At 40.4% G+C, this 27,153-nt stretch overlaps 1 protein-coding gene across 1 annotated transcript in view; it reads left to right on the forward strand.

Annotated features, from left to right (window-relative positions):
• The window catches only part of necab2 (N-terminal EF-hand calcium binding protein 2), a 103,230-nt gene that overhangs the window by 60,508 nt on the left and 15,569 nt on the right, over positions 1 to 27,153 (forward strand). The window contains exons 8-9 of the mRNA XM_079568492.1: positions 7,500 to 7,579; positions 13,287 to 13,343. Coding sequence (XP_079424618.1) covers positions 7,500 to 7,579; positions 13,287 to 13,343 — 137 coding nt within the window. The remainder of the gene's footprint in view (positions 1 to 7,499; positions 7,580 to 13,286; positions 13,344 to 27,153) is intronic.

Below are 27,153 nucleotides of genomic sequence, written 5' to 3' on the forward strand. Positions count from 1 at the left end.
GCACTAGCCTAGCACTAGCCTAGCACTAGCCTAGCACTAGCCTAGCACTAGCCTAGCACTAGCCTAGCACTAGCCTAGCACCACTAAACTCTTCAAATATAAGGGCTGCATGAAATCAACAACACTCTGGATAACTAGGACATGATGCCAATGTCAAAAATCCTGAAATATCCCTTTAAGTTTAGGCATAGTGCGAAGACAAGTAAAGCTCCAAATGCTGTGCCTGTACTCAGATGAATTCCTGGTTGGGATGTTTTATGTGCACATTCTCATGCTCCTGTATCGATCCCAGTTACTGTCTCAGTGCAAAGAATCATAGGATACATAGGCTCCCTCTGAAAAAGTGTGTTATTTTCCCCCCCATTTAATGATGCTGACCCCTGACCCCGACAGACACACCAAGGATAGAGCAGAACAAAAAGGTGCGCCGCAGAGCTGACACCAAGCAGCAGACGCTATAAATAATCCTACAGCCTACACTCAGTCAATACATGCGTTAAATCTCCTCGCAGTTATAGGACATGTGTCGGGCTTTAATTGTCCTCGCAGGTCAGGACTTAGAGCTGAGAGAGAGACGTTTCCTCCATGTTACTGCGTTTCCAGTTGTCAAGTGAGAAAGTGTAATGACTGAGACAGATAAGATCGCACAATATATACTTCCCAAGATGGAAGAAATAATTTAATACAGACTTTGTTAACCTATTTTATTAACCTGGATAATAGTGTTATATTTATGAAGTAAAGTAGAGCAGTTGAGGTCCGATGTGGACATTTTTACACCAGCAGAGACACTAAAAGATTAGGTTGACAAGAAATTTAAAAATGTCGGAATATTATTATTTATTTTTTTCGAACATGTTGGGATTTCTCAGGGTTGAAAGAAGCTACTGTACTTGCAGGGAATTCTGGGAAGGTTTGATTATAAATGTACTTATTTCCAAATTGACCACCAAGTACAACTGGCTCGCAGCGATGTTAAACTTTAACAGCACTGAATACATAACTCAGTTTGGATATCTATCGTCTCCACACCATTACATCAGTGAGAACCAGGCTAACAAACCGTTCTATTGTAGCCAAATGCATTCCCAAACACTGGTATGCAATGGCGTTAAAAATATTCATGCCATCTTGACAGTAATGGTTATTTCATTACCCTTTAAAAGATGTTTGTGCTGTTCAGACTGAACACAGTCTGTCGCATATGAGAAAATGACACTGTGGATGCACACGTTCACCATCTCAGTTTGACACAGCTGAGCATGTCCTTGGCAGCAATATAATTCATCTCTCTGATTTTGACTTTTGAATATAGGCCGCCGCGCTCAAACATGAAAACATTTGAGTCTTTGAAGTCAGAATCTAAGCTTTCATAAAACACGTGTCGTAGGACTCCAAGAAACTTGCACTGTCTTAAACCTGTTAGATATACATATTTGTTTCACATTGTATTCATTAAAGGGAGAGTTTGTCTTAATTTACATTTTAGATAATAAGCTAAATTAATCACTTAAATTATTATTATTATTTTTTCTTCATAATAGCTTCCAGTGAATCCTGATTTTATGGCTGATGCTTTGGCCTGGCCAGGTCCAGCTGACTGAAGGATATCTCCATCCCCCTCCAAAGCCTCTCCGGGACACTTAATTCTTAAGTTTGTTTACATATCTTTAGTTCGTTTTAGCTTTTTATACTGTTTGAACATTTGATTCATTCATCTCAATTTACTGTATGCATTTATATGTTGAGATAATGACAATAACTTGACCTTGGCGAGCAACTTTGGAATTACTGAGACACCATTAAAACTACTGAATAATAATTAATATTAGATAATGCTGCCTTTTTCCCTCATTGAAATGTGTCATTGTCTTAATAGCATCATATAGCATCACGTGTATGCTTTTTTAAACAATGACACTGAAAGCTCTTTTTGTGCTTCAGCATATTTCCCAAATCCCCTTTAGAGGAGGCAGACAGGTTATAATAATGACATTTGAACAGGGGACAAGTTGTTGACAGATCCTATAGGATTGAAAAAGTTTCTTAATGCCAAAATACTGGCACTACTTAAAGGAAGAATCCGTGCCCGTCAACGCAGCATCAGTCTGACAGGGCGGCCTAACAAGATCTTCACATTTCTTTCCCTTTTCTCCAGTCCACTCATCTGACACCTGTCAGGACGAAGAGAGAGCCACAGAGCTGCAAACTAGGCTTGGACCTACTGCACTGCCCGTTTTTATTTTCTTCCATTTAAAAAATATTGTTTATGTGATACAATGCATTATCAGATAAGGGAAGCCATGTTTAATCGGGCTCAAGATGGTATTTTGAGACAGAGCTAAAAGGTCAGGATCTGCAGCTTGTTAATCATCCGGGAGGAGAAGGTTTGCTTTTTAGGACGCCGTGCAGTAAAAGTCGTGCATCGTCTCATCGTATTTACTCTAATCATTAATGTTCTGCAAAGAAAGGTTTATGCAAATGCTGTGCAAGTTAGCTGAAGAAGCTGTGAAAAAGAGTCTGAAGTTTAGATGGCATAGATTTAGGATTAAATGACTTCCGAATTTGTTTCTTACAATCTATGGTTTCTTTTTGTTTTTTATGGAAAGATATGCAGCGCGAAAAGCTTCTTTTTTTTTTACTTTATACCCAATGGAGAGGCAGAAGTGGCTGTGGTGTAATATTTCCCGTCAGAGTGCAGAAAGAAGCCAGTGCTTTTTCTGATATTGAACCAAATGCCAATGGCCTGGGTAATGTCCGCAGCAGATAAAAATATCATTCTCATTTTGCATTAAGCCTATTTCTAAGCCCCACTCCAGAGCAGGAGCACAGGGATCCTCTATTGCAGAAAAATCAATGCAAAGGAATACATAAATGCACTCAATGCTCATTGGATCTGAAATACGGGTCCAGTTCTGCTATTCTGTTCATAGTTTGTCAGCAGCCTGTACAGATGGAGCATTTACCACTGAACTAAGATAACCTTTTACCTGTTTGAGGCATAAACCAACCATTGACGGAGTTGAGTGCTTTTTCAGTGCAGGTATTGATAGAAAGAAAAATATCTCCCTTCCAGACAGAAATCAGGTATAAGAAATCAAATGAGCACTTAGGCTGATTATAGCTCTAATAAATCTTGTTAGCTTGTGTTCAGTCACACTTAAAGGCCCTGCACCAGTTAGTTTAGGTCTGTATATTCTTAAACCAGACATTTGTGGGGAAAAAAACTGTATTGATCATGAACACCCTGTTGTTTACATTACTGTGATGGTATTTCTCCCTGAAAGTTGCGACACATGCTTCGTAACTCATTCCTGACTTGGATGTTGGAAAAGCGTTCGGACAGTTTTATGTGAGTTTGCACCACAATTAGTACAGATATTCACTCACACTCGCCTTGGTTAAGACTGTAATTAAAAATGTTCTCACTTTTATTTATTTTTTCAATTTGCTTTCCCACACAATCAAAAAGTAATTGTGGTTGTATTACTTGCTGTTTATAGCCCCCAATAACATTGTCTGCATGCACAGTTAGCTGGTTATTGATTTGCCAAGGGGAACTTAGCTTTTCAGCATCAATCAGTTAACACAAAACAGAATAGCTACTTAGTCTGATCATCAGCCTAATAAATCTAATTAGCCCAGTCTTCAATCACTCTTAAAGCCGGCGCTGACCTCTGAAATGAGCGGAGGGCTCATTCATGTTGCCTCTGACAAAAAGATGTTATTGAAGCATGATTTGGATTGCAGTGAACAAACCAGTATGTGCACATTTCTGCCAAGTGTGTGCTCTAAATGCAATGATTGTATGGCATTGTCTCTGCATATATATTTACTCTATAGTGGCATAATTAACAAAGCGCATGGCGACACAAATAACAATTTAGGAAGAAAGACTGGGCATATACGTATTGCAAGTGTTTTGTGAAAAGAATGAATTTGCACTCTTAACTTTCAGTGTTAGTGTAATAAGATAGAAAATGTAACCCTCACGTGTTAATTGTATCTCTCTCACCGGCCCAATTGAACACATCCAAGCTCTGATAATCTGTACTTAAACTTTCACGGGTGGATCAAAACAATGAAACACATGCTAGTTAGCAGCGGAGGGACCATAATTTGTGCTTTCGCTGGTCTTAAATGTGTGACTTTGGCTCTGAACACCTGCCTCATTCTCTCCTGGCTGTTGAATGCTAGCTGAGCACAAACTCTGCTGTATAGTGATGTATAGAATAAGAGAGCACTCCTATCGTATAATTAGGTACATTCTTCAAACAAAAGATACTATAATGTCTAAAAGGGTTACATTGTAGTCTAAAAGGTTCTATTTTAAGTGAGTCAAACCCTTTCAGTGAAAGATGACGGATAGAATCATGTTAATATGTTGTTTACATGCAGCTCTACTCCATCATTGACAGCGAGCATGGGCACCCCTCCCCAGCTGTGCCCTACAAGCTTACAGGTGAAACTCGGAAAATGAGAATATCGTTCAAAAGTTCATTTATTTCTGTAATTCAACGCAAAAAATGTGAAACTAATGTATGATATAGACTCATTGCATGTAAAGGGACATATGTCAAGCCATTGTTTGTTATCATTTTGGTGATTGCAGTCCATTTTCAATATATTCTAATTTGATGACAGTTTTTGTTTGGGGTATTTACAAGCTGTAACAAAATAATAAAACATATAGCAAATAACGGCTACACACATGTCACTTTGCATGTAATGAGTCATTATGTATTAGTTTCACAGTTTAAGTTGCACAACAGAAATGAATGCACCTTTTAAGGATATTCTAATTTTCCGAGTTTCACCTGTACATGTTCGGTTAAAAACACATTTCTATATTATACCACTGCCTGACCTAAAGCAAAAAAGACGTAATATTACTAATATATGGTTGGACTGCTTTAGCTTTGTTTACAGCACACATTCACTGTGGCATAGTTTCAATAAATAATCTTCTGCAATGTCAAACGATCTTGTATTGATGACGGGGGAATGGGACCACTGTGCAAACCCTCTCCAGCACATCCCAAAGATTGTTACGATCTGGACTCTGTGGTGGCCAATCCGTCTCACGCTCCCTGAACCACTCTTTCACAATGAGAGTCCAATGAATCCGACCTCTGCCATCACGGAATAAGAAATCCACTGAGAAACATGGTCATTCTGGATGTTCAGGAGCTGATCTTCCTTCCACAAACCTCAGATCATAACAGTTACTTACATCCAGATTTGGCCATTTTTTCCTTTTCTTTAGGTCAGGCAGTGTTCTTGTGCAGGTAATACTGACCTGACACTGACCTTCAATAAAATCTGCCAATTTGTTGAATGTCTCTCATTGCTCTCTACCCCTTTACACGCTGCGACGGGGATTAGAATTTCTTACCTCATTGATCTCATTAATTATGTCTGAAGCAGCTATCCATCACCGTGCCGGCTTTTCCCCCTCACATATTGACAAACGAGTGTTTAACATACTTTGTCAGCGCCGCCTTCTTAAACCTCCCACCTCTCACCTTCGTCTTCGCCCCGTACTCCACGCTGTGCACATGGCCCGAACAGCTCTGACAGACCCACCCTTTCATGTCAGGCACACTTTGTCTCCGGACGGGCCACGGCGATTGATTAATGACCCCCCCCAATCCCTGTGTCGCACCCCCCCCTCCCCCGTGTCCCTGCCCGGCTCTATTCATCAGCCTCCTGCCGTATGTTTGAGTTAATCCTGGCCCTGAATCACTGCAGCTCTCTGTTCCCCCTCACTGCGCACAGAAGAGGCAGGGCTCAAACTTTACCTTCATTTTCTCCTCCTTTCACTCTGTAATGGTGCGCGCCCGACGCAGCGAGTAAATCACAAACGGTCGAGATAGAAACGGCGTGTGGGAGATGAGTGGGATCAGCAACAAAGGGGGAACAGAAGAAAGAAGCTAAAAATACACGGCGCCAGCGCTTTTAGGTGGAGGGCCTCGGTCTATAGTTGTGATCTGTGAGGTGCATCGCTAAAGACTGCAGTGGCACTGACTGTTTGCACTTTTGTAACTCTGCCTCCGAGTTTGACTGACACCAGTGTGTTCCGCAGTGAACAAGAAAGTCCTGCACTCAAAATTGTTTTCACTTTGTTGTCACTTCAGCTCGACGGTCACGGCCAGGCAGCTATTCTGTTTGAATTCTCTTTTCATAAAAGCAGAAGAAATGATTTAGAAATAAGACCTGTGAGGCAAAAAATGAGCACAATAGCATTATTCAATAGGTCTAAGGCTTAGCAAAATTACTTGTAAAAGATGTAGCTTAGAGAGGCTTTTTAATGCACCATTACAGAGCAGAACAAAAGTGAATGCATTATAGAATCTGCCTCATTTGGCCTTTTATCATTCACTCATTTGGACCCGGTCCGGGGCAGAGTGAGAGTGAGCTAAATCGTGTGAAAGCGGGATAGCTCCAATCAAGTTAAATTGAGCTCAAAGTCAACAGCCGCCCTCCTCGGGAGCAGCCCGCTGCTACTTTTCAAGCCTCTAATTCCTTACGCACTTCTGTAATTGACTGGACAACTATTTCCTGAGTCCATCTGAAAGACTGTACGGCTTTTATCTAGCCCTGTCACCATGGTTACGGGTTTGGTGGGTGAGCGAGCGTGTGTTTTGGGGCAGAGGGAGGGAGCTCCTAATTGACTGGCTGTTAAAGCCTTTAATGAGGAGTGGACTGAAGCGCCGCAATTAGCAGATAGGGGACGTGGAGGGGGTCAGTGGAGCAAAAAGTGTGGAAAAGTTAGACTTAAATGAGCAGGAAGGCATTGTGGGGTTGTTTGAGGATTTAAACTAGACAAACAGGAGTTAAATGTCAACTACAAAAGATGTGCTATGCTCACTCCAGTCTCGGGTATATATAGTGTGTCTAATTAAATGGCCTTCCCAGTACGACCAAGCCTCTGCCCAACTGCTGTGGACAAACACACTAATTGTTTATTTTACACATGAATTATGCATGTGCGTGAGTCGCTAAAAATGAAGGCCAAACTAATATATTTGCAGGTGTAAAAAAAAAGGCAAACTGACACAATATGCAGACTTTTTGGCATTGTGAGGTGAAGGCATGGATCTGTTATAATAAACTGGTGAGGGAGGTGCGAGGTGCAGCGCTGGTCTTCTTCTACTGTGTGTGAGTGTGGCGGACATGGTGGCGCATCTAGAGGAGCTTATTGGTAATGCATCGGTGCCGAACCGGCAAAACAGGATCGCTTAGAGTAGCTTTAAGGTTCTTTAACACCTGCACTGTCTGACTGTCTGACTTTTCCTGTTTTGTTTGGACCAAAGTTTAAAGTGTGGACATCACTCAGTGCATCATGGTTCGCACCAAAGAGTTGGTCTTTTCCTCAGAAAAAGATCGATCCATAAAAGGCCTCGATCCATAAAAGCGACGATTCCGATTGGGTCAGTCAACACTCAACAGTGGTTTTAAAGCCTTATTTTTGATACATGTGTTCTTTTATGTTGCAGGGGCTGTGGAGGTGAGAAAAGAGGGTCTGGAGACTCAGATCAACCGTCTGGCCGATCTCATTGGACGACTGGAGAACAAGGTGAGTGGTGAAGATTGAGTGACAGTGGTTTTTTGAGTACCACCAGGCCTAAACTAGATCTGGACTCCACTATTTCATGACTAAAGACTAACAAAGCACAATCAAAATGGGAATGCAGAGATAGAACTGCAGGACCTTGTGTACCAGTAGAAGCAGTCGGGTTATCATCAGTGGTGCATGTATGATTAACTAACTCATTTGTTGAGAGGATTTCCACCTTACACATAAGATTTTCAGTTCAGCATTAGATTCACCCATCTTTATATATGAGGGGGGGAAAAGCTCCAGGATGTCACGCAAATGCATCCAAATTAATTCAACATTTATTGTGGTACTTTCTTCAACTTCAACAGAATGTGTGCTAGTCACTCACCATTTACTTATCTGACTTATTAAGTTTCTAAGCTGTGAAATCTGTTTGGCTCTTACTGTGTCCACACGGCACAGAAGTCTGTTAATCTCATAACATTCCACTTAATGTCCCCAAGTTTTCTAAACTCCTCAAGACAAACAACTTCCCATTCAGTCCAGCTAAAACTTTTTTTTTTACACACTGCATGACTGCCCCATTTTGTGCACTTCATGTCCTTCTTCATGCAGTATTGAGAATATTTTTTTGAGTTATGATTTGTTTTTTTTATAAAACATAACCACATTTCTGATGCTGCTGTTGTTCGGTGCAGTTACATCCATAGTAGTGGTTTGTGTGAAGGAATTTGACATTATGCTTTGTTTTGAAATGACTTTTTGCCATATGATTATTACAGATTTTGAACATCTTTTTTTTTTTTTCATTTTAACAAGATCAGATTAGATTAAGAGCCAGTTGGGAGGATTTATTTATGGCACTCAATGAAAATCTGCATTAGATCACCCATCCTCAAGTTACTTTTCTGCAGGATTCTAATACTGCAGGTAGGATTATCTTAAAGTTATGGAACGTCCAGAATGTTGAGCCATGATTGAAATATATGACTTAAACTTGTACAGTGAATAGATCTGAGGAGAGAAAACTAAAGAGGATTTATGGTTGTGAGTGAAGAAGATGCACAGAATAGATTTGAATACAGGTACGCTATAAACAGGAGGCAGATTGCAAGCTGTTTGATTAGGTAAACTGGAGGGGGTATTTTTTCTTCTTTTAAATAGTGACTTTCATATTTGTGAGTCTATATACAGTATGGAGCTATATGAGTGTTTGTCAGGACTATAGTACACTTCTGTATTCCTCTTTCCTGTATCTCATCTCAGAATAAATGTGCTTGGCCTAATGGATCCCCAGCAGACTCTGTCTTTGGATGGAGCAGAGGATGGTTCAGTGAGGGGGAAGGGCTGAACCACAGCAGAACAATCACATAGAGTAGAAATAATAGGATAAGGCACACTGCCGGCCATTGGCGAGTGTTTAGACGCGATCTTTTACCCGTCACCTCAGGGTTTAATTCTACTGGGCTTGTCCGGACCAGTGCTTTCTCCTCATGGACTGAAGGGAGTGATAGGAGAATGAGAAGAATGATAAAGAAGTAGCAAAAGTAAACTATCAACTGCAGTATTAAGGGCTTTTGAGACATGGATGATGCGTTACCCAATTCTGCAAAATCCATTATTTTACTTTATATCATTTAGTCGCAGAAGCTCTAGAAAACGATTGGATGGCAGTGTATGTGAGAATGTGGAATCTTCTCCTGAATGGCCGAAAGCTCACTCCACGCTAGTCCAGGCGCCAGTGTTCTGTGATTACACACCAGAATATCATTACCCACAAAACCTGCTCGAAATACCAGGGTCCTGTCATTGCTCGGGCTCCTTGTCACCTCCCTCCTCCCTCGGAGAATGTTTCTGTTCTCTTACACGAGAAAGGGGCTTTGCTGTCTTCATACTGCTGTAGAGCGCGGGATTTACCGTGCAAAGTGAGCATTGATTTTGTTGCAGAATTTCTTGAGTTGGCAGCTTATGTCGTCTTTGAGGAAAAATCTGTCCACCAAGTCACAATTATAGCAGGTGATCTAGAAGGGTCCGCCATGTTGTAGTATAAAAGCTTGTACAATTTCCCATTGTACGAACAGTGAGCCATTCCATTTTGTAACAGTAGGAGCTTATCCCCGTCATGAAGCCAGGTGCAAAAGTTTACAAGGACAGCAGCTATTTATTCTTCATTCTTGTGAAATTGAGGATGAACGGGATACAGCAATGGTTGCATAAGGTCGTGAACATACGTACACATATGAAATTGGGATACACTGACTATTCCCTGTCAGTTGCTTTTCGTCTATTTCATACTGATCCAGTAATAGAACATTTAATAAAACATATACTCATAAAGCACGCGTAGCAGCAACATAGTTTTCACCTTTGAGCTGTGTTTGTGAGGCAGAGCTTCAGGGTGTTTTTTCTCATGTTACCCCCATTCAAACACCTTGATGAATAAAAAATAAGCATCATATTTCTGCTTCTGATTTTCAAAATACAATGTATCAAAACAATTGCATCACCTGCAGTTGATACAAATATTTAATTTAACTGCGGGATACAAAGGCAAGCGGGTGATGAAGAAATACAATGTGATGGTGGACAAAAAAGTTTGCCATTATAAAACATTTCTGCAGGAAAAAACATATAGGTGATATAGGTTGAACCATAGAAATTACACAAATGCCTTTGGCTATCTGACCTGTTCCTACAAATGCGCTGAGTCCTGGACCCGGGAATTGAACGTGCTCTCCCATACAAAAGAAAAGGGAAGACTGGCTAATGTATGGTTATGTATGTCTTGCCCTTTTCATGGCATTTATGTAATTTCTTTATCATTAACATCTTATAAGGCTCTCCGAACATCCTTGGGAATTTCCGAGATTCCCGGATGTGTGGAGGAATACAACCATTATATTAGATGACATATTGTGTACGATAAATTGAATCTTTCTCAGCAAATCAGGCCTAAAAGCTGTTGTGTGGTTGGATGTTCCATTTTGTCAGAACTACAGGTATTAGTCTTGTAAACTGAGTAAGTTTATTAGAATCTGCAGATATAAACAAATTGTGTGGAAGGAACAGGCCACCATTTTTCCATCCTGAGATATGTTGATATGATGATGATAAGACCAGACAGGTACGCATCAACTCGTCTAAGCTCAGGTAAGAACATATCTCAGTGTAGAAAAATGGTGGCCTGTTCCTTTAAACATACAATTCATTGTTAATTATTAATGTTTAAAGTCATGACACACATGAAATAATGCTGCAGCTAAATCTAAAGCCGAATAAACTAGAAAGAACGTCGCCTGAGAGCTTCTAAAACATTTTCTAGTCAGCATTATGTTTAATTTAGACATTAAACATTAAAACAGATCTTAGACTTTGTAAAACTGATGAGAGATGACCTGGTGTGTCGGTGAGAAAGGTCTAGAGGTCGTGTACTCCAAATCTGAACATTTAGTTAGTTGGGTAGTTGCTCTAAGTAGGCTATCTCTTGGCAATACAAACATTCATCACAATCCGACAATGATTCAGTTTAATAAATCCTCTCAAATCCAATGACAACCACCCAATGCCAGCGATCTGCCATCGATGAAGCCGAGAGTGTTGTATTCACCTTGGCTAACCACCATCTTGATTTGTTACGTAACATCGGAGAGCCTAATGAGATGAAGTTTAGTGGATGTGTATCAGACCCCACAAAAAGCAACAAACTTCACTAAATTCGAGTTAGCATTTAGCAGTTAGCATTCAGCTCACCTATAGGCTCTGTGGTCGCTGGAACCGTCTGGATTGTTCATAATTTACAATGATTGATGGCTAATGCTAGCAGCTGTAGCCTACTTGCTAACTGTCTGCTTACGTTAGGATCGAACGCCGCTTCTCCTTTTTATTTCTATGGATTGAACTGTACAATAGATCATAGTTCTCTTTTCACACCAAGTGCCATCTCAATAATAGTCAACCTTCTACTACCACATGAAAAAAACTTTTTACATAAGGGCTAAACAGTTTCTACTTTTGACTGAATTATATCTAAACTGAGAGCAACCCATACTGAAACCAGGTAAAACACCAAGCTTAAATGCAATACTAAAGCATGAAAGGGACAGTCTTGACTCTTGAGTATCACTAAAAATCACTGGTATGTACTTTAGTAGTTTGAGAACCACTGCACCAGGCCAAATACTAGAATTCTTGGTCTACCCACCAAAGGAGCCGTTCAGTCCCAGGATGCAGTGGCTTGGCAATAACGATCCTTTTCATGTGCCAAATCTTCTCATAATATGCACTTGAATTGTTATGACAGGCATCATGTTTCTCATCACTATTCCTTGTAAACTGGACTTGTGGAGGCGAGATTTGGCTGGAACTGACTCCCCTCTTGCCGGTGCCCTGTAGCTTCTGAGAAATTGGCAAACTGTTGGTAGTTTGTCTTAATTTTTTTGAGGCCAGACAAGTGTGAGCTCTGAGTCCAGCCGAGCCCATCTGTGTGACATTAGGCTCACATCGCTCCTGTGGTGTCAGTCCACTCTGTGTACTGTGTATGTGTGTGTACTTTTTGCATCATCTATTACTTGTGTGTGTGTGTGTGTGTGTGTGTGTGTGTGTGTGTGTGTGTGTGTGTGTGTGTGTGTGTGTGTGTGTGCCCGAACTTCCCACTGCGCCTCCAGATCCTAGCTGTCTCTCCGTCCCGCTGCGTTGAGTAAAAGTCTCAGATATCCGGGTCTATTCGTACACGGAGCAGCGGTAAACAGTGATCACATCTCATCAGTCACCATGGAGACAGCAGCCCCCCGACACCGCCTCATTTATTTATACCTTTATATAACGCACGTAACACTGGCCACTGGAGAGGGCAGGGGATTGACAGGCCAGCAGCTTCACGGGCCTCTGAACTTTTGTCGGGCTGATTACCATAATGTAGGCAATTTTGTTACATAACCTTACAATAACTTAATTCTGTGTTATCAAGAGGAAGGATTTTCTGCCATTGGACTGTCAGCGAGTGCTCTGTTAGGCACATGCATTACGTTCCTCACATTAACATCCCAGTGAGTGCAGTATGCTGCTCAAACATATAAAAAAGCAGAACTAAGTATCTTTTTATAGTCCACATAATCCGATATAAACTGGCCAAAGTTATTATTTTTGCTAAGACAGCCTACAACGAACAAGCCAGAAGTCCATTCTATTCATACTTTTTTCCAATTTAGACTTGTTTTTGTCCTGGTTTGTTTTTTCTTGTTTTGACACGAGTTGATGGAAAAAGTAGAATGATGTAGTAATGTATCCAAATTATTTTGTTTTCACAATACGTAAAACAATCATCAAATATTGCATTGTGTTTCCCTGCATCACGCAGCCCTAGCACCATTTATGTTTCTTAACCGGGGCTCAAATCATCAATGGTCTGAGCTGACACTTCAAATGACACAAACTAAGCCATCATTTTCAGTCATCCCTATGCATGCCATTGTCTGCATTACAATATATTCAACAGCACCATGTAGACCAACTCTGTCCCATATTATTTTGATGAATCTCATTGTTTTCCCCAGTACGTTGGCTCTGCATGTGTACTCCAGTCGCCCGCTGCTACTCCTCCATCCGTCCCTGCTAACCCTGTCTCTGCGCGTAGAGCCGTACTGTATAGTGGTGTATAGTAGTGCTCCTGTATGTCCCGCTGACTGACACCGAGCTGCTGTTGTTGTTGCTGTGCTTTTTGCAGACGGTCTGGTTCGACCTGCACCAGAGGCTAACAGACACAGATGCCACCGCCAGCGCAGTGAGTACACCCCCACTGACCAGCAACATTTCACACATGTGGGCAAGAGTAGCTGCGTGGTAATTTCCACATTGTGCAACGCTTGGGTGGCTGTTTTCAGCAAGATGCAGCCACGGTGTTGAATATTCAAAGATCAGTGTCCAAAGGAATACTACATTGGACATTAGGCCTATACAAAATACCCTCCCTTGTGCAAAGAGCAGCTGAGATAGGCTGTGTTTAGCACAAAGCACTGTGCAAGCCTGGATAAAAGCAGGGGTACCTGTTTTAGTTCCATGTTGCAAAGTAAAAACAAAATTGCCACAACTTAGCAATTGATGCCAATGGTAAATGGCGAATACAAGATCGTGAATACAAGCAGCCGAAATGAGTTACCCGGGAGAAGCTCGGAGTAGAGTTGCTGCTCCTTCACGTCGAAAGGTGAGGTGGCTAGGGCATCTGTTTCGGATGCCTCCTGGTCAATTCCCGCGGGAGGTGTTCCAGGCATGCCCTATTGGGATGAGGCCTCGTGGAAGGCCCAGGACACGCTGGTGGGACTATGTCTCCGAGCTGGCCTGGTGTCGCCTCGGGGTCCCCCCAGAACAGCTGGAGGAGGTGTGTGTGGATCGGGAAGTCTGGGCATCTCTGCTGAGACTGCTGCCCCCGCGACCCGGCCCCGGATAAAGCGGAAGAAAATGGATGGATGGATGGATGGATGGATGGATGGATGGGTAAATAGACTCAACTTATATAGCGCTTTACTACTTTTATCAGGCCCAAAGCGCTTTACAGTAAGGAACCAGTCACCCATTCACTCTCTCATTCATACACAAGTGTAGGCAGACAATGGAGGCCACTAGGGTGAAGTGTCTTGCCCAAGGACACAATGACAGTGTATGGCACAGATGGTAGCTATAAATATAGCACTTTTTTTTTATGTATCTGCTTCACTTTGCCTTCTGACAAAGCTGCACACAAGCCTGAAATGTGCTTTCTAACCTCTTAACCCCCACCTGAACCGAGCACATTTTCTCCAGTTTGGCTTTACCCAAATCTAAAAGTTTCATGAGTTTCAAAGATGAAAATGCGACAAAAACATGACAAAAGGCAACCAGAGAATAACAAAAACGCAATGAAAAGCAAAAAAGTAACAACAATATCCAATAATTAACAAACATGCTCCTATAATAAAATGTACAGTGAGAAAGAAAAGAGCATCTTGGATAGATGCAGAACTGCGCAGCCATATGAAAGACAGAGATACAGCTAAACAAACAGCAAATAGAACAGGTCTGAAAGAGGACTGGGAAACATACTGTAAACTACGAAATAGAGTGACCAGTATGAACAGGAAAAAGAAAAAGGAACATTTCCAACAGAATATAAGGGAAAACTTAAAGGATGGGAAGAAATTGTGGGCAACTATTAACAATATATTGGGAAAACAGTCCAGTCGAACACCTGCTTTTGTTGAAACAGAAAATACATTTTTGACTAAACCTAGTGAAATAGCAAATTACTTTAATAATGTATTTATTGATAAGGTGGACAAACTCCGATTAAATATACCAATTTATAACTCTGTAAGAAAAACTCATGAGATCAGCCAAATTGTTACAGATAAAACCGATATAAATTTTGAATTCAAAAAAATTAACACGAAGCAAGTGACAATGCATTTAAACTCTATAGATATAACCAAGCCGGGAGGTATTGATGATTTGGATGGAAAACTCCTGAAAATAGTCGGCAATTACATAGCTGGACCTGCTTGCCATATTTTCAATACAAGTATAAATAAAAGCATTTTCCCGGTTTCATGGAAAACTGCTAAAGTGATCCCAATTCCGAAAAATACCACGCAAAGTTTGAGTGGGTCAAACTGCAGACCAATTAGCCTGCTATCAATATTAAGTAAAATTCTTGAAAAGATTGTTACTGAACAAGTAAAACAATTCTTTACGGATAATAAGTTATTTACACAATTTCAACATGCATATCGTGTGGGCCACTCGACCGCAACTGCCCTGACACAGATGGTAGATGACTGCTTTCACTCCATTGACAACAACAATTTGGTTGGAGCTGTTTTATTAGATTTTAGTTCAGCTTTTGATTTATTAGATCATGAGTTGCTACAAGAAAAATTAAAGTATTATGGATTTTCATTACATGCTATTGGGTGGTTTTCCAGCTATCTTTCACATCGTAAACAATGTGTTTTTTACAATGGTAGTTTCTCTTTCTCAAAGCGATTGCAATGTGGTGTACCTCAGGGCAGCTGTTTAGGGCCTTTACTTTTTTCAATCTTCACTAACGACCTGCCATTGGTGTTGGATCATGCTAAAGCTGTGATGTATGCAGATGATACCACGATATACCTGCCTGCTTCATCAGCTGATGTTCTGTCCAGCTCCTTAGACAGCGATCTAAAGTCTGTCGCAAGGTGGGCTCATGCAAACAAACTAGTGTTGAATACATCCAAAACAAAAAGCATTATACTGGGATCTAGTTGGAAACTAAAGGAAAAACCACAATTAGAACTATCAGTCGATGGCACAGTGATCACTCAAGTAGAAGAAACAAAACTTCTCGGAGTTATTATGGACAGCAGACTGAAGTGGTCCAAGCATATTGATCGTACTGTTGCTGTCATGGGAAGAGAATTGGCGGTTATCAGAAGATGCTCAAATTATTTAAGCCAAAATGTTCTTTCACTAGTGATCAAGACCATTGTTCTGTCCCATTTACATTACTGCCCAATGGTTTGGTCCAGTGCCTCCGAAAGAGATATTGAGAAGCTACAGTTAGTGCAAAATAAGGCAGCACGTCTCGCGCTACGGTGCTCAAAATATACAAATATTCAAAGGTTGCACCAAACTTTAGGCTGGACATTGGTGAAGAATAGACTGCACTTTGCTCTTCTTTGCTTCTTTAAAAAGATTCTTGTGTTAAAACTCCCTAAGGTTTTGTATGATGTACTTGTATTCAGCTGTTCTATACATAAGTTTAACACAAGACACGCAGTAAACGGTCATTTTACTCTTCCATCATGTAAAACCCAGACTGGACAGAAGGCTGTTATGTTCAGAGGGATGAAATCCTGGAATTCTCTGCCTAAAGACATTTCTAACATCGCAGACATAAACATTTTTAAAAAGACTCTGTTGTCCCACTGCAACAAATGTAATATGTTGTAATTGTGTATTTATACTTTTATGCTGTTGTGATCTGTGATCATTGTATGAAAATGTGATTTTATAATCTGGACCCCAGGAAGACTAGCCATTGTCAAGGGCAATGGCTAATGGGGATCTTAATAAACAAACAAACAAATGCAGCAACAAGGCAAGGAATAAGATCAGTTTAAATGAGTTTTGTAGGTCTTAGCTTTCAAATGAGGCGTTACACTGGCCTAAAGACCTTTAAGATTTGGGTAAAGCTGGAGAAAGTGCACTTGGTTAAGGCGGGGGTTAAGAAGTTAATTACTTCACTTTGAACAGTCAGGATGTGCAAACGGTATTGTGTGAGCCAGAAATGAGCCTGGGCAGTCTCTAACAGTCGATGCTGAATCTACTCCGACTTCCACAACTTAAAAATGGGGCAAAATGGGGTAGTTCAGCTTTAATTCACAAATTATTGTAGCGCATTACAGCAATCATCAGCACTTCTCTCCAGAGCCTTGCTGCTTTCAATGTTCTCTAACAAATTTTTAATTCTGTGTTTGCTCTTTGTTGCACTGAGTCAGCCTGAATAATTTATAAAGACTTTGGAGTCCCTCGAAGTATTAATAGAGTCACACAATCTCACCAGCAGAGAGTGGAGCCAGCTGTCTTATATGTACACTATCTAACACTAGTAAAGAATGTGCATAAGTGCAGTGACAAGTTTGATATAGGCTTTTATATAAGAGTTTACATGCATTATTCCCAGAAGTGCTACTATTCGCCACTTGCGTTGGTGTTGCAATAAGATAAGACAAAAAATAGAGTGAAGTAATAAAGAAACAAAGACAACAGCAGTTTAAAGGTGCTGCTGAAATCTCCAAAAACACAGTACTGTATACCCCTCTAATAACCACAACTGTAGAGGGAATTTACTGCAGATTTAATTTTACTATTGACCACGAACAGGCCAAGTAGTGGGACTGTTATGAACATGCATGTGATGATAAGGAGATTTTTTATTTTATTGTAACACAAAGAATGAACCATAAATCCATCTGCCAAACAATATTCAAGTCAATTTCTGTAGAATTATAAGCAGGTTATTATTAATGAGCCAGGGTTAGTCCATCAGGCCGGTTTTAGATTTGACTTGCAAATAAACTTTCTGTTTCTGGAAATAAAGACTAGACTGAGGCCAGTGTTGGGCTTGTGATTTACATAGGGCCATAAACAACAGATTTGACAAACCTTAAGGAATTATTCGGTTCAAAGTAAAGTAGCATATGGTAGCTTTCTGGTCTGCTTTGCATTCAAATCATAAAATTACAACGCAGTCCGCAAAAGCTGCCGGGTAGAAAATAGAAGCTTCAAAAGTAAAGACTTCAATCATCGACCTCTTTATTGTTTCAACAGCTCTGTGGTTGAAGTCTTACCTGGCTTTGAGATCACTTTAATGCCTCTCAAACAAAACAGTTGGATAAAACTTCAAACGTGACGATCGATGATTATTGTCGTTGTGCTTTTGGCAGCTTCAGTCTAATCAGTCAGTGGACTCTTTCCCCAGATGAGGTGGTCAGTTGGCCTGATAAACTCATTAAATTAGGAGATGAGTAATCAGATTTCATGCTTATGCTGCAGTGTGGCGCTGTGCTTCAGTTCTTAGAGAATCAATGCTTTTATTGTATTTGGTTATTGATGCTGGGAGGTCTTTAGCTGAAGGACAGCCACTTTAAGTAACGCTATGAGAAAAAGAAACTGTAGACTAATGAATATCTTGCTCTGCTTATACTTTTCCTTTCACATTTCCAGAGTGAAGGCATAGAATGGTACCTGTATGTGAAGTACTGTTACTGCTGTGTGTTGAGCAAATGAAAAATACTGTGGTTTTGTGTTTCTAAGCTATGTATGTCCGTATACAAATATATGCGAATATATACAAAATGTTGGTAACCTGGCAAGAGCCGGATTGATATTCCAGTGTCAATAACATTAGAACTGATATCAAGGATTGCTCCGGTGTAAATCGCTTGAGGACAAACTTTTGCCACAGCATTTGCTGCTGAAAAGTGTTTCTTGTTGTCTGCTGGACCAACCACTGCTGATCAGCAGGAATGGTACAAGACGGATTCTCATGTATTTTATGCACAAATACCATGAGAATTCAGCTTGCAAGCCAGGTTATTGTTTTTGTGTGAAATGGGAAAAGTTTTGAAATAACAGCCTCTAGTTATTAGTTGGCTTGTATTTGCACTTGTATTGTATAGCCTAATACTCCTGCTTCTTTGTTGTTTGAATATCATTGTTTTTCACCTCTGCCTGTTTCTTGTGCCTTTGTGAACTCTGCTTGTGGCGGTTTTTAGATTTTTTCTGTTCTAAACCTATCAGGAGCTTTATTGTGGTAATGGACCTTCAGAGTCTGTGTCCATGACAACAGATAATTCAGTCAGTCTCTCGCTGCTGCTGCTGCTGCTGCTGCTGCTGCCACTTAATGTGAGCCGTAAGTGGCATGACTGCTGTGGGCAAAGTGCAGCAGGTGATTATTACACTAACCTCCTACAGACTCTAGATCAGACTCACTGCTCATGCTCAGCATATGCTCAAGTCTAAAGGAGCCATTCTCCTTCAATATCCAATAGATTCAGTAGAAGAGGAGAAAAACTTTAAATCAGCCATGTTAAAGCCAAAGATGCTGTAGCATAAATTTACTAATAATTTATTTAATTCTTTGCTGCTCATAGCGTTGAGTTTGTGTGTATTATTATGGTCTGAGCACCTATGGGCCTTATGAGGAGTAAAGCTACCATTCATGATTATTAAGAAAAACCTGCCGGTTAAAGCATGTAATGCCTCTGTTTTACAGTCGATCATGTTTTTCATTATATCCAGCTTGAACAGACAGTGATCCCAATGTTCGGAATTTCAATGTTCTGAGATATACATTTTAAGGACCCGCCCCCCAAATACATTTTAATATTGTTCTGGTCTTTAGATATATGTTTTGCAATGGAAATGTATTTTTCACCACAGTTATTACAGTTTCAAAACCAATACTTTACAATAACAACAAAATATTAAATTTTCATTCATATCTCACGGTCACCTTTCACCTGCAATTCTTTGTAGCATCTCCACCTCTTGTTCTTCTAAACACAAGAAGGTCAAGCCCATATTCACCTTTACATAATTTCCTTCTTACTGTCGTCTCCATCCATATCCTGACCTCCCACCTCTCCACACATTCTTCTATGATTACACCTCTCCGCCCATTGCAAACCAATCATCCCTCTACACGGCACAAAGACGCCTCAGCGACTCACAGCGGCTCACACGGGAGGACTGTAATAAGATCACATACACTAGAAGATAGAGAGCTGCTTTGAAAGTGCAGTTGGGGGTTGAATTACCTTGGCCATTTTGCTTCTGGGGAACACTCGTGGGCAATGAGCTGCCGGCGCACAATGATTCCAGTCAGCTCAAGTGGGCAAGTCAATCACACACTTTTGATCCACAGGAGGCACATAAGAAAACACAGGCAATAAAAGCAGGACGAGTGGATATGTGGAGTTAATAATAGACTTAATGAAAGATAGAAATGAGAATGGAGAGAGGCTGAAGGCCACAAGCAGTATAGAATCATTCTCATTTGGAAAGTCAAGACATGATGATGGGTTTGTGACTTCTCTGTACAATAACATCTGTCAGTATTATCGCTAATGCTATTATTGACTGTATACTTATAAAGGAGTGGCCGGAAAGACCATCCCCCTGACTGGGTTATGTGTGCTGTTATGAGGCAGAACTAAAAAAAAAAAAAAATCAACTCTGCAAGGGTCACAGGAAGTTCTGAGTATAACTTTTCCGCTTCAAGGTATAATAGCCAAGTTAAGTTAGAACATTGCGAAATATAGTTATGTGCCCCGACAACACTGTTATATTTGAAGGATACTGAAAAATGATATTTGTAAAGCATTGTAGACATTTCAGCTCAGTTAGTGATCAGCACATGAGCAGTCCAACACTACAGTTCTTTCAAGGTAGTAATATTGATAAGTTCTAGTTCTCTATGTTCTTTATGGCATGATTTATCTATTAAGGTCATCGAAATGAAAGCGGGTAAGGTTAAGCTTGCTAAGGAAAGGAAGAAATAGGTGGACTATATTTTGGGAGGAAAAGGGATTAGCCTGCTCTGGAGAACTGAACTAATGCTGAGACCAAGTAAAAGCTAATTAATTATACATTTATGAACTATTACTGGGATCATTCTCTTCCTCCTGAGAGAAGAGGTGTGAAGCAGCTGGACCGCTTATCTCTCCTACGCAGTCAACACTTTCCTTTCAAGGCCAAGCCACGGGGCTAAACCAGATACGGACTGAGCTCTCTGGGTCATATTTTGCATAACACCCCCGTACGGTATATGCTAGAGCTCGGGATGATGTCCTTAAAACCATTGTGAAATACTATAATTCTATGTCATGTAAAATGTTGACAATATTTGCAAATTCCTCACAAAATGGCCGATTTCTACGGGAATCAGTTATAACATTCAAGCCCCAACTTGTCCAGTGCTCTGGGGCAGATAAAATAAGCCAAATCCTACCATTATAGTGAATGAGGCTGGAGTTGCATCGCTTTACAACCCGCTTATATTCAGAAAATACAACTCAGACTAGACGAGGCTCATTTGGAAAACACGTATAAACCTAATACTTATTTTTAAGATGTTTTTGGCTAGTCTCTGAGCTGGCACACTACAGTTTCACATCTTGCTTTTAAATGAAGAAATATGTGGGGGGGGAAACGTGTTGCTTTTAACAAATATATTTTACACAAAGTTGTTACATGCGCCCGTGACAGGTGGCTGGACCTACAAAGAGCCATTGTGTATAAAGCATTTGGCAGTAAAACAAAAAGAGGGCCAGTGCAGGTCGAACACTGAAGAGGAAGACCGCAATAGGCTTTTTATAACACCTGCTCTTATGAAAAATAAATCAAGAGGTTATAAATATGGATAATACAGTGCGGGCGGGTCACGCACTTAACAACGGCCAGTGCTAACAAGGGCCAAATGTTTGAATGAAGAGCAATTCAGGAACAGAGCAAAGGTGCTGACTAGGATTAGAGGAGCCAGGGTGAAGTACGCACATACTCATGGTGTCTGTTCATGTAATGCAACAAAAAAGAACAAATGAAGGCCATGAAGCAGAAACACATGGCCCTTCTTTTAGTAGAGACTCATGAAAATGTACAATGTGAAATAAGGCTTTTAAGTGTTGGAACTGCACTCATTTCACTTATAATTAATGTCTGTCCGTGTTCATGGGAGAGAACTGGATAAAAACCACATCTCTGCCTTAATCTGACAACATGGAGAAATATCCTTTGTTCCTAAATGTTCCATTCTGTCTCAGTTCTCGCTTAAGTACCGTAATTCTAACAGGTCTTTGCACAGACACCTGTGGGCGGCCCAAGGCTTGAAAGTATATAACAGAATATAATGATCATATGGTGACATTTTACACCTAAAGTAAAAGGTCGCGTTCACAGTGAGAATATAATTTACGGCTGAAATCCACTTTATTATTTATTATTTAGCTGCATATTTCTGAGGAAATACAATATTGCCTTCATGAAATATCTTTGCATACACATAATATGGGCACACACATGACATTTCAGCAAACCGTACACGCTGAACATTGAACCGAATAGTAATCTTATTGTTCAAACCATTTAACAGTAAAGTGTTCCTCTTTAAGCTTATACCTAATCTTAATTGTGGTTCTCTGTAGCATTCAGAATGTCATTAAAGCTCTTGTATGTGTGTGTGCGGGCAGAGCTGCGCTCCAGTGAAGCGGCTGATTCAAAGTCCACACAGAAGGCCACATGCTGTAGTGTGCACTACTGACCACAGCAAAGCATCATTTTAATTAAATAACATTGATCTTTGTAAAAAATGGGAGCTGTCAAGTAATGGCTATCATCAGTAATCAGTTATAGATGTGAAAGTCACATGTACCTAAAGGACTATATTTCAGCAATACAATTCAAAATCCCCACATTTACCACCACATTTTGAAGACCTTAACCTCTTTGCGGTTTGCACTGAATATTGGAATCCATCCAGTCTTTATTATTGGTTTATCACTGCACTGCGTAGATAAGAAAGCTGAAGAAATGGCCTCATAATTTTGTGTTTTATGAGATCAGACCTCTTCATAGCACTGACACATGAGCGCTGTCATTCTCATATTCACAAATACTGTGGAGGCTCTTTATGCCATGGACAGTCACTCTGCGAGTTCAATATTTGCATTTATATGCAACTACCCACAATGCACCTCCCCAGCTGTTTATGAATGTACATGTTTTACTTTTATCTCCACTGTGTCTTCTACAACACGCCTGCCTTGCCTCCCTATGTCTCAGTATTAACCTGTTATCTGCCATTTTAGGGTTGCGGTTAGAGTTATTTTCTCCAATCAGTCACATCAAGATCTCTAAGAAAATTGACAGGAAAGTTTGCAGCCTATTTGTCAGTGTCATACCTAAATTGAAAGCCAAGACCTTCTAGTTTCTAAAAAATAAGTATAAGATCTGTGTGACACACCACAACGTACATGACAGCTGTTGTCCCTAAACCTAACCCTAACTCCCTGATCGGGGGGCAGGAAACAGGAAACAGGTTAACTAAAATCCCATTTTTATTGGTTACAGTCACGGTGAAGGTTGCCCGTGCTTTTGCTGTTTAAAGTTATCTGCAAAAAATGTGTCTGCATGGGTTCTTATTTGTTTTAAAAACCTGTTAACCTTGTAGTTTAGATTAGAACTCTTGAAAGATTTTCCACAATGCATATGGTTCGTGACGCCAAGTGTTTCAAGATTCCTGTTCTGGTTCTCGTTTAGTAGTTGCAATACTTGAAAAAATGTCCAAATGGCCCAGCCGTTCTATACCTTTCACTACTACTATCAATCATTATTCATGCTTCATTATTGATTGAAGACCTCTATACTGTATAATCAATGTTTCTATCATTTAACGTTAAAAAGCAAAATAGTGGAAACATCCCCTTCTGAAGCTGTTTAATAAAACCACCTCCTTTTTGTGAGAGAAATATGGTGGCAAGATGTTCCTGGGCGGTTGAATAAAATGAACATTGAGACGGAGAGAGTAATGTGTAGATCAAAGCCCAGTTTGGCCCTGAACACAGAGACTGTACGGCGTCAGCTGTTTTCTGTAGCAGCCTATTCAAAGGCCTCTGATCGACTGTTGGAGTCAGCAGCGCACTATTTCACTCAAATACAAGACTCATTGAATCAGGCTGTCAATATAACGAAGAGAGCGTGGACAACAGGACGAACCGGCTGTGTAAAAAAAAAAGAAGAGAAAAGTACTGCTTTACAGCGCAGGGACCTCACATAAATCCATGGAGACAGGAGCCAAATGAAGATACACTCAGGCCTATATAGTGTCAATGTAGAAGGTCACATGGCACCACCTACACAACGGGCAATTAGAGCCAGCGCCATTTTCTACCCTAAAGGGTCTATTTGGTGGCCACCATTTATTTTTTATTAATACATGCATAAAAAACAATTCCACAGCAATGGATTATTTATCTGACATATAAATTCATGGGGTATGTATATAGATGGGCAGGCTTTACCTGTGAGTCGATGCTTTCTGCTGTGAACTGTTGTTGTGGGCCCCTTCATTAAATTTCCATCACTTCAGTGCCGCCTGTTCAAACAAAGCTGAAGTAAATTCCTCTGAGCTCGCTTCACGCGCTCCACATCGAAAACCCACCCATCACTCAAGTCACATCCGCAACAACGATAAAAGAAATCATTTGGCAGACAAATGCAGATACAGTCGGGACAGTTTCCAGCATTTTTTTTTTCTCCCCTTCATACATTTTATGCATGTTTTATGGCTCCAGAACATCTCATAGTGTAACATGAGTAGAAAAAAAACAGTGGTGAGCTTGAATAGATGCCCAAAATAAGACCCTTTGATGCTAAGAAGCCGTAGGGAAAATGCAATATTAATGCTGTATGTCACAAGACAGATAAAAAGATTGAGCGAGGGTGACAAGCGCTAAATCAGGCTCCAACCTTGGCCATGTTTTATCTGGTGTTGAATTATCCAGACATTGCTCTCTTCTGTTGTTCTCTCGTCATATCTTCTATAAGTGCATTACCACGCAGAAAGAGAAAAAAAAAAAGAAAGCAAATTAACAATGAGTGTTTTACAAAGTGGCATTTCCGTCTTTCTAACCCGAATTCACTTTGGTGTGTTGTAGATGCGCCTATAAATAGCAGCCTTGCGGTTATTTCATCAGACGAAATATGAATGAGCTTGCCCGCAGTCCCGTGGCGCATAACGACGTTGTGAAAGTGTTGCATGCTGCAGTTGTTCAGCCTAATTTCTCTGGTCGTTCCACAGCCCCAGCCTCGGAAATGGGACTTTAATATCACATGATCGCGTCAGGGAGCCCGAGTGCAGCCTCTTTGCTTTCGGTAGTAATGGGGCTGTCCAATTATTTGCCTTTTTTAAATCGATACAATTCGCCTTGGTTAGTATGGCCTGATCCGCGCAGAATTAATGTAATTGATCATTTAGAACTTTGTCTAATGCTATGCCGGGAATTTTTTATTTTATTTTGGCGCACATACAAGACGACCTCCTTCATAATACAGTAAAGCATTTGCTAAAACATAATCGACTGTGCAAAACTTAATGATAACAACGCCGCCCAAACTTCCTGTTTCGATCCAGCACCCCAAAATAAAAGCGCACAGCTCGTCTCATTGATTAGTTCAGCAGGTACTTGCAACATTACAAGAATATAATTAATAGGGATGCACCGATACCACTTTTTCTAAAACCGACTACGGCCGAATACGACTACGAGTACTTTGATTTAAGTAGGCTACTTGCCGATACTGAATACCAATACGAGTACAAGGCATTTTCTTCAACATACTGACTTTTTAACAGCAGATCGGTTTGTAATTTACTAATTTTCATTTCCTTAAGTAAAGTAGGCAACACTTTTAAGAGAAGTTATATCAAAATTGTACAGATGTAATTTTATTTATTTATTTATTTTCATTCAATATAATTTTTCATTTTTATTGCACTGTCATCATCGATAGAACAGTTCATGTCCAAAAGCTCCTCAATGCCTGTGCTTTATTCATTTATGTATTTTTATTCAACAATAGAGTTGAGATGGTTACTTATTACTGCAGTTAAATGGTCTCTTTTCGCCTTTACTTCAGCTCCTTGTGGATTTTCTCCTGTGTTTATAGTAACTTAGCGAGTCGCTACAGCATTTTGGTTGTTTTGCTGCAGCTCATTTTCACTCAATATGGAAATGCTGTATGGATTGTCTGAGGACTTTTTAGTTGCTGGGTTAGTTGAATAAGCCCCGGGGGAATAAAACGGAGTCAGAATCGCCAAAACTGTTAGCCGCGAGTTAGCGGCTAGTTAGCAACATTAGCCTTTATCAAGGAAACACTGCAGACTTCACTCTGCAGCACTAACAACATTAAGCTCTGGTTAAATCCAGCACAGAGTCTGATTAAGGGAGTGTCGTCTGTAGTAAAGTCAGCTCTATGTGGAATATTGTATTTCCACTAAAGAATTCTCCAGTTTGCTGCTATTTTCTCTCCTCAGGTGAGAGCTGCGCCCCGTAGGAGTGCTGGCTGCACGTCAAGTGGTATCGGTTTCTGGTATCGGGACCTCATTCATTTTGACCCAAAAGCCACTGGAGCCTGCGGCCTATCAAAATGACCCAAAAGCTAGAAAAAAGATTTTTGTAAAAAGAAGCAGAAAAATAAGAATGTATGGTTATTAGGGTCTTGAAAGGGTGCAAAATTAAGAGTACAACCATGTGGTATCGGCCTAATACCGGTATCGGTATCGGTGCATCCCTAATAATTAAATACATACATTTTAAGTGTTTGGCTGTTAATAGTTTGGCAGAAAGAAAATTGAACCAATTAATAAGATGGTGCTTTTATTTTGGTGTGCTGGATTCAGAAAGTCACTTCTTGGGCGGTGTTGTTGTGATTTGAAGTTATGCACAGAGTCAATTAAGAATTTATGAAACATACTTATTCTTAATCATGTGTCAGTCATTTATTAGCTGCTGCACGTGTTGCCTTAGTAACACTTATTTTTACGCGAAACTATAAGAAGAAATGTGTCAAAACAAGCCTGTGAGCCCCCACGCTGTGAGCAAACCCCACCTCGGCGTTATGTATTCTGCGCAGCTGCTACAGTAACAGCCTGGACGTTGTAAGCCGGGGTGTAGTCGGCCGTCCATTACTGCAGCCCTGGGAGAGCTATGCAAATGATCTACTCTCCAATGCAATGGACGTCTCCGCTGGCTTTTGAATAAATGAGGGATCCCTTATGCTCAGAGCAACAAACCAAAAAGGCCAACAATGGACAGAAATGAGGAGGAGTGACCGGGAAAGAGTACTTTTAAGAGCACTATGTTTTATCATAAGTAAACACAAATTAAAACAAGGTTATAGGGAAGGGACTGCAGCTGCGATGTACAAAATTCATCTTCTGTGTCTTCTAAATAAGTAACAAGATGGATATAGACGAGGCAAGTAGGCACTGTTTTACTGAAAGAAGCTTGTGAACATTT

The sequence above is a fragment of the Gobius niger genome (genome assembly GCF_951799975.1).
Source record: "Gobius niger genome assembly, chromosome: 12".
Lineage (NCBI taxonomy): Eukaryota > Metazoa > Chordata > Actinopteri > Gobiiformes > Gobiidae > Gobius > Gobius niger.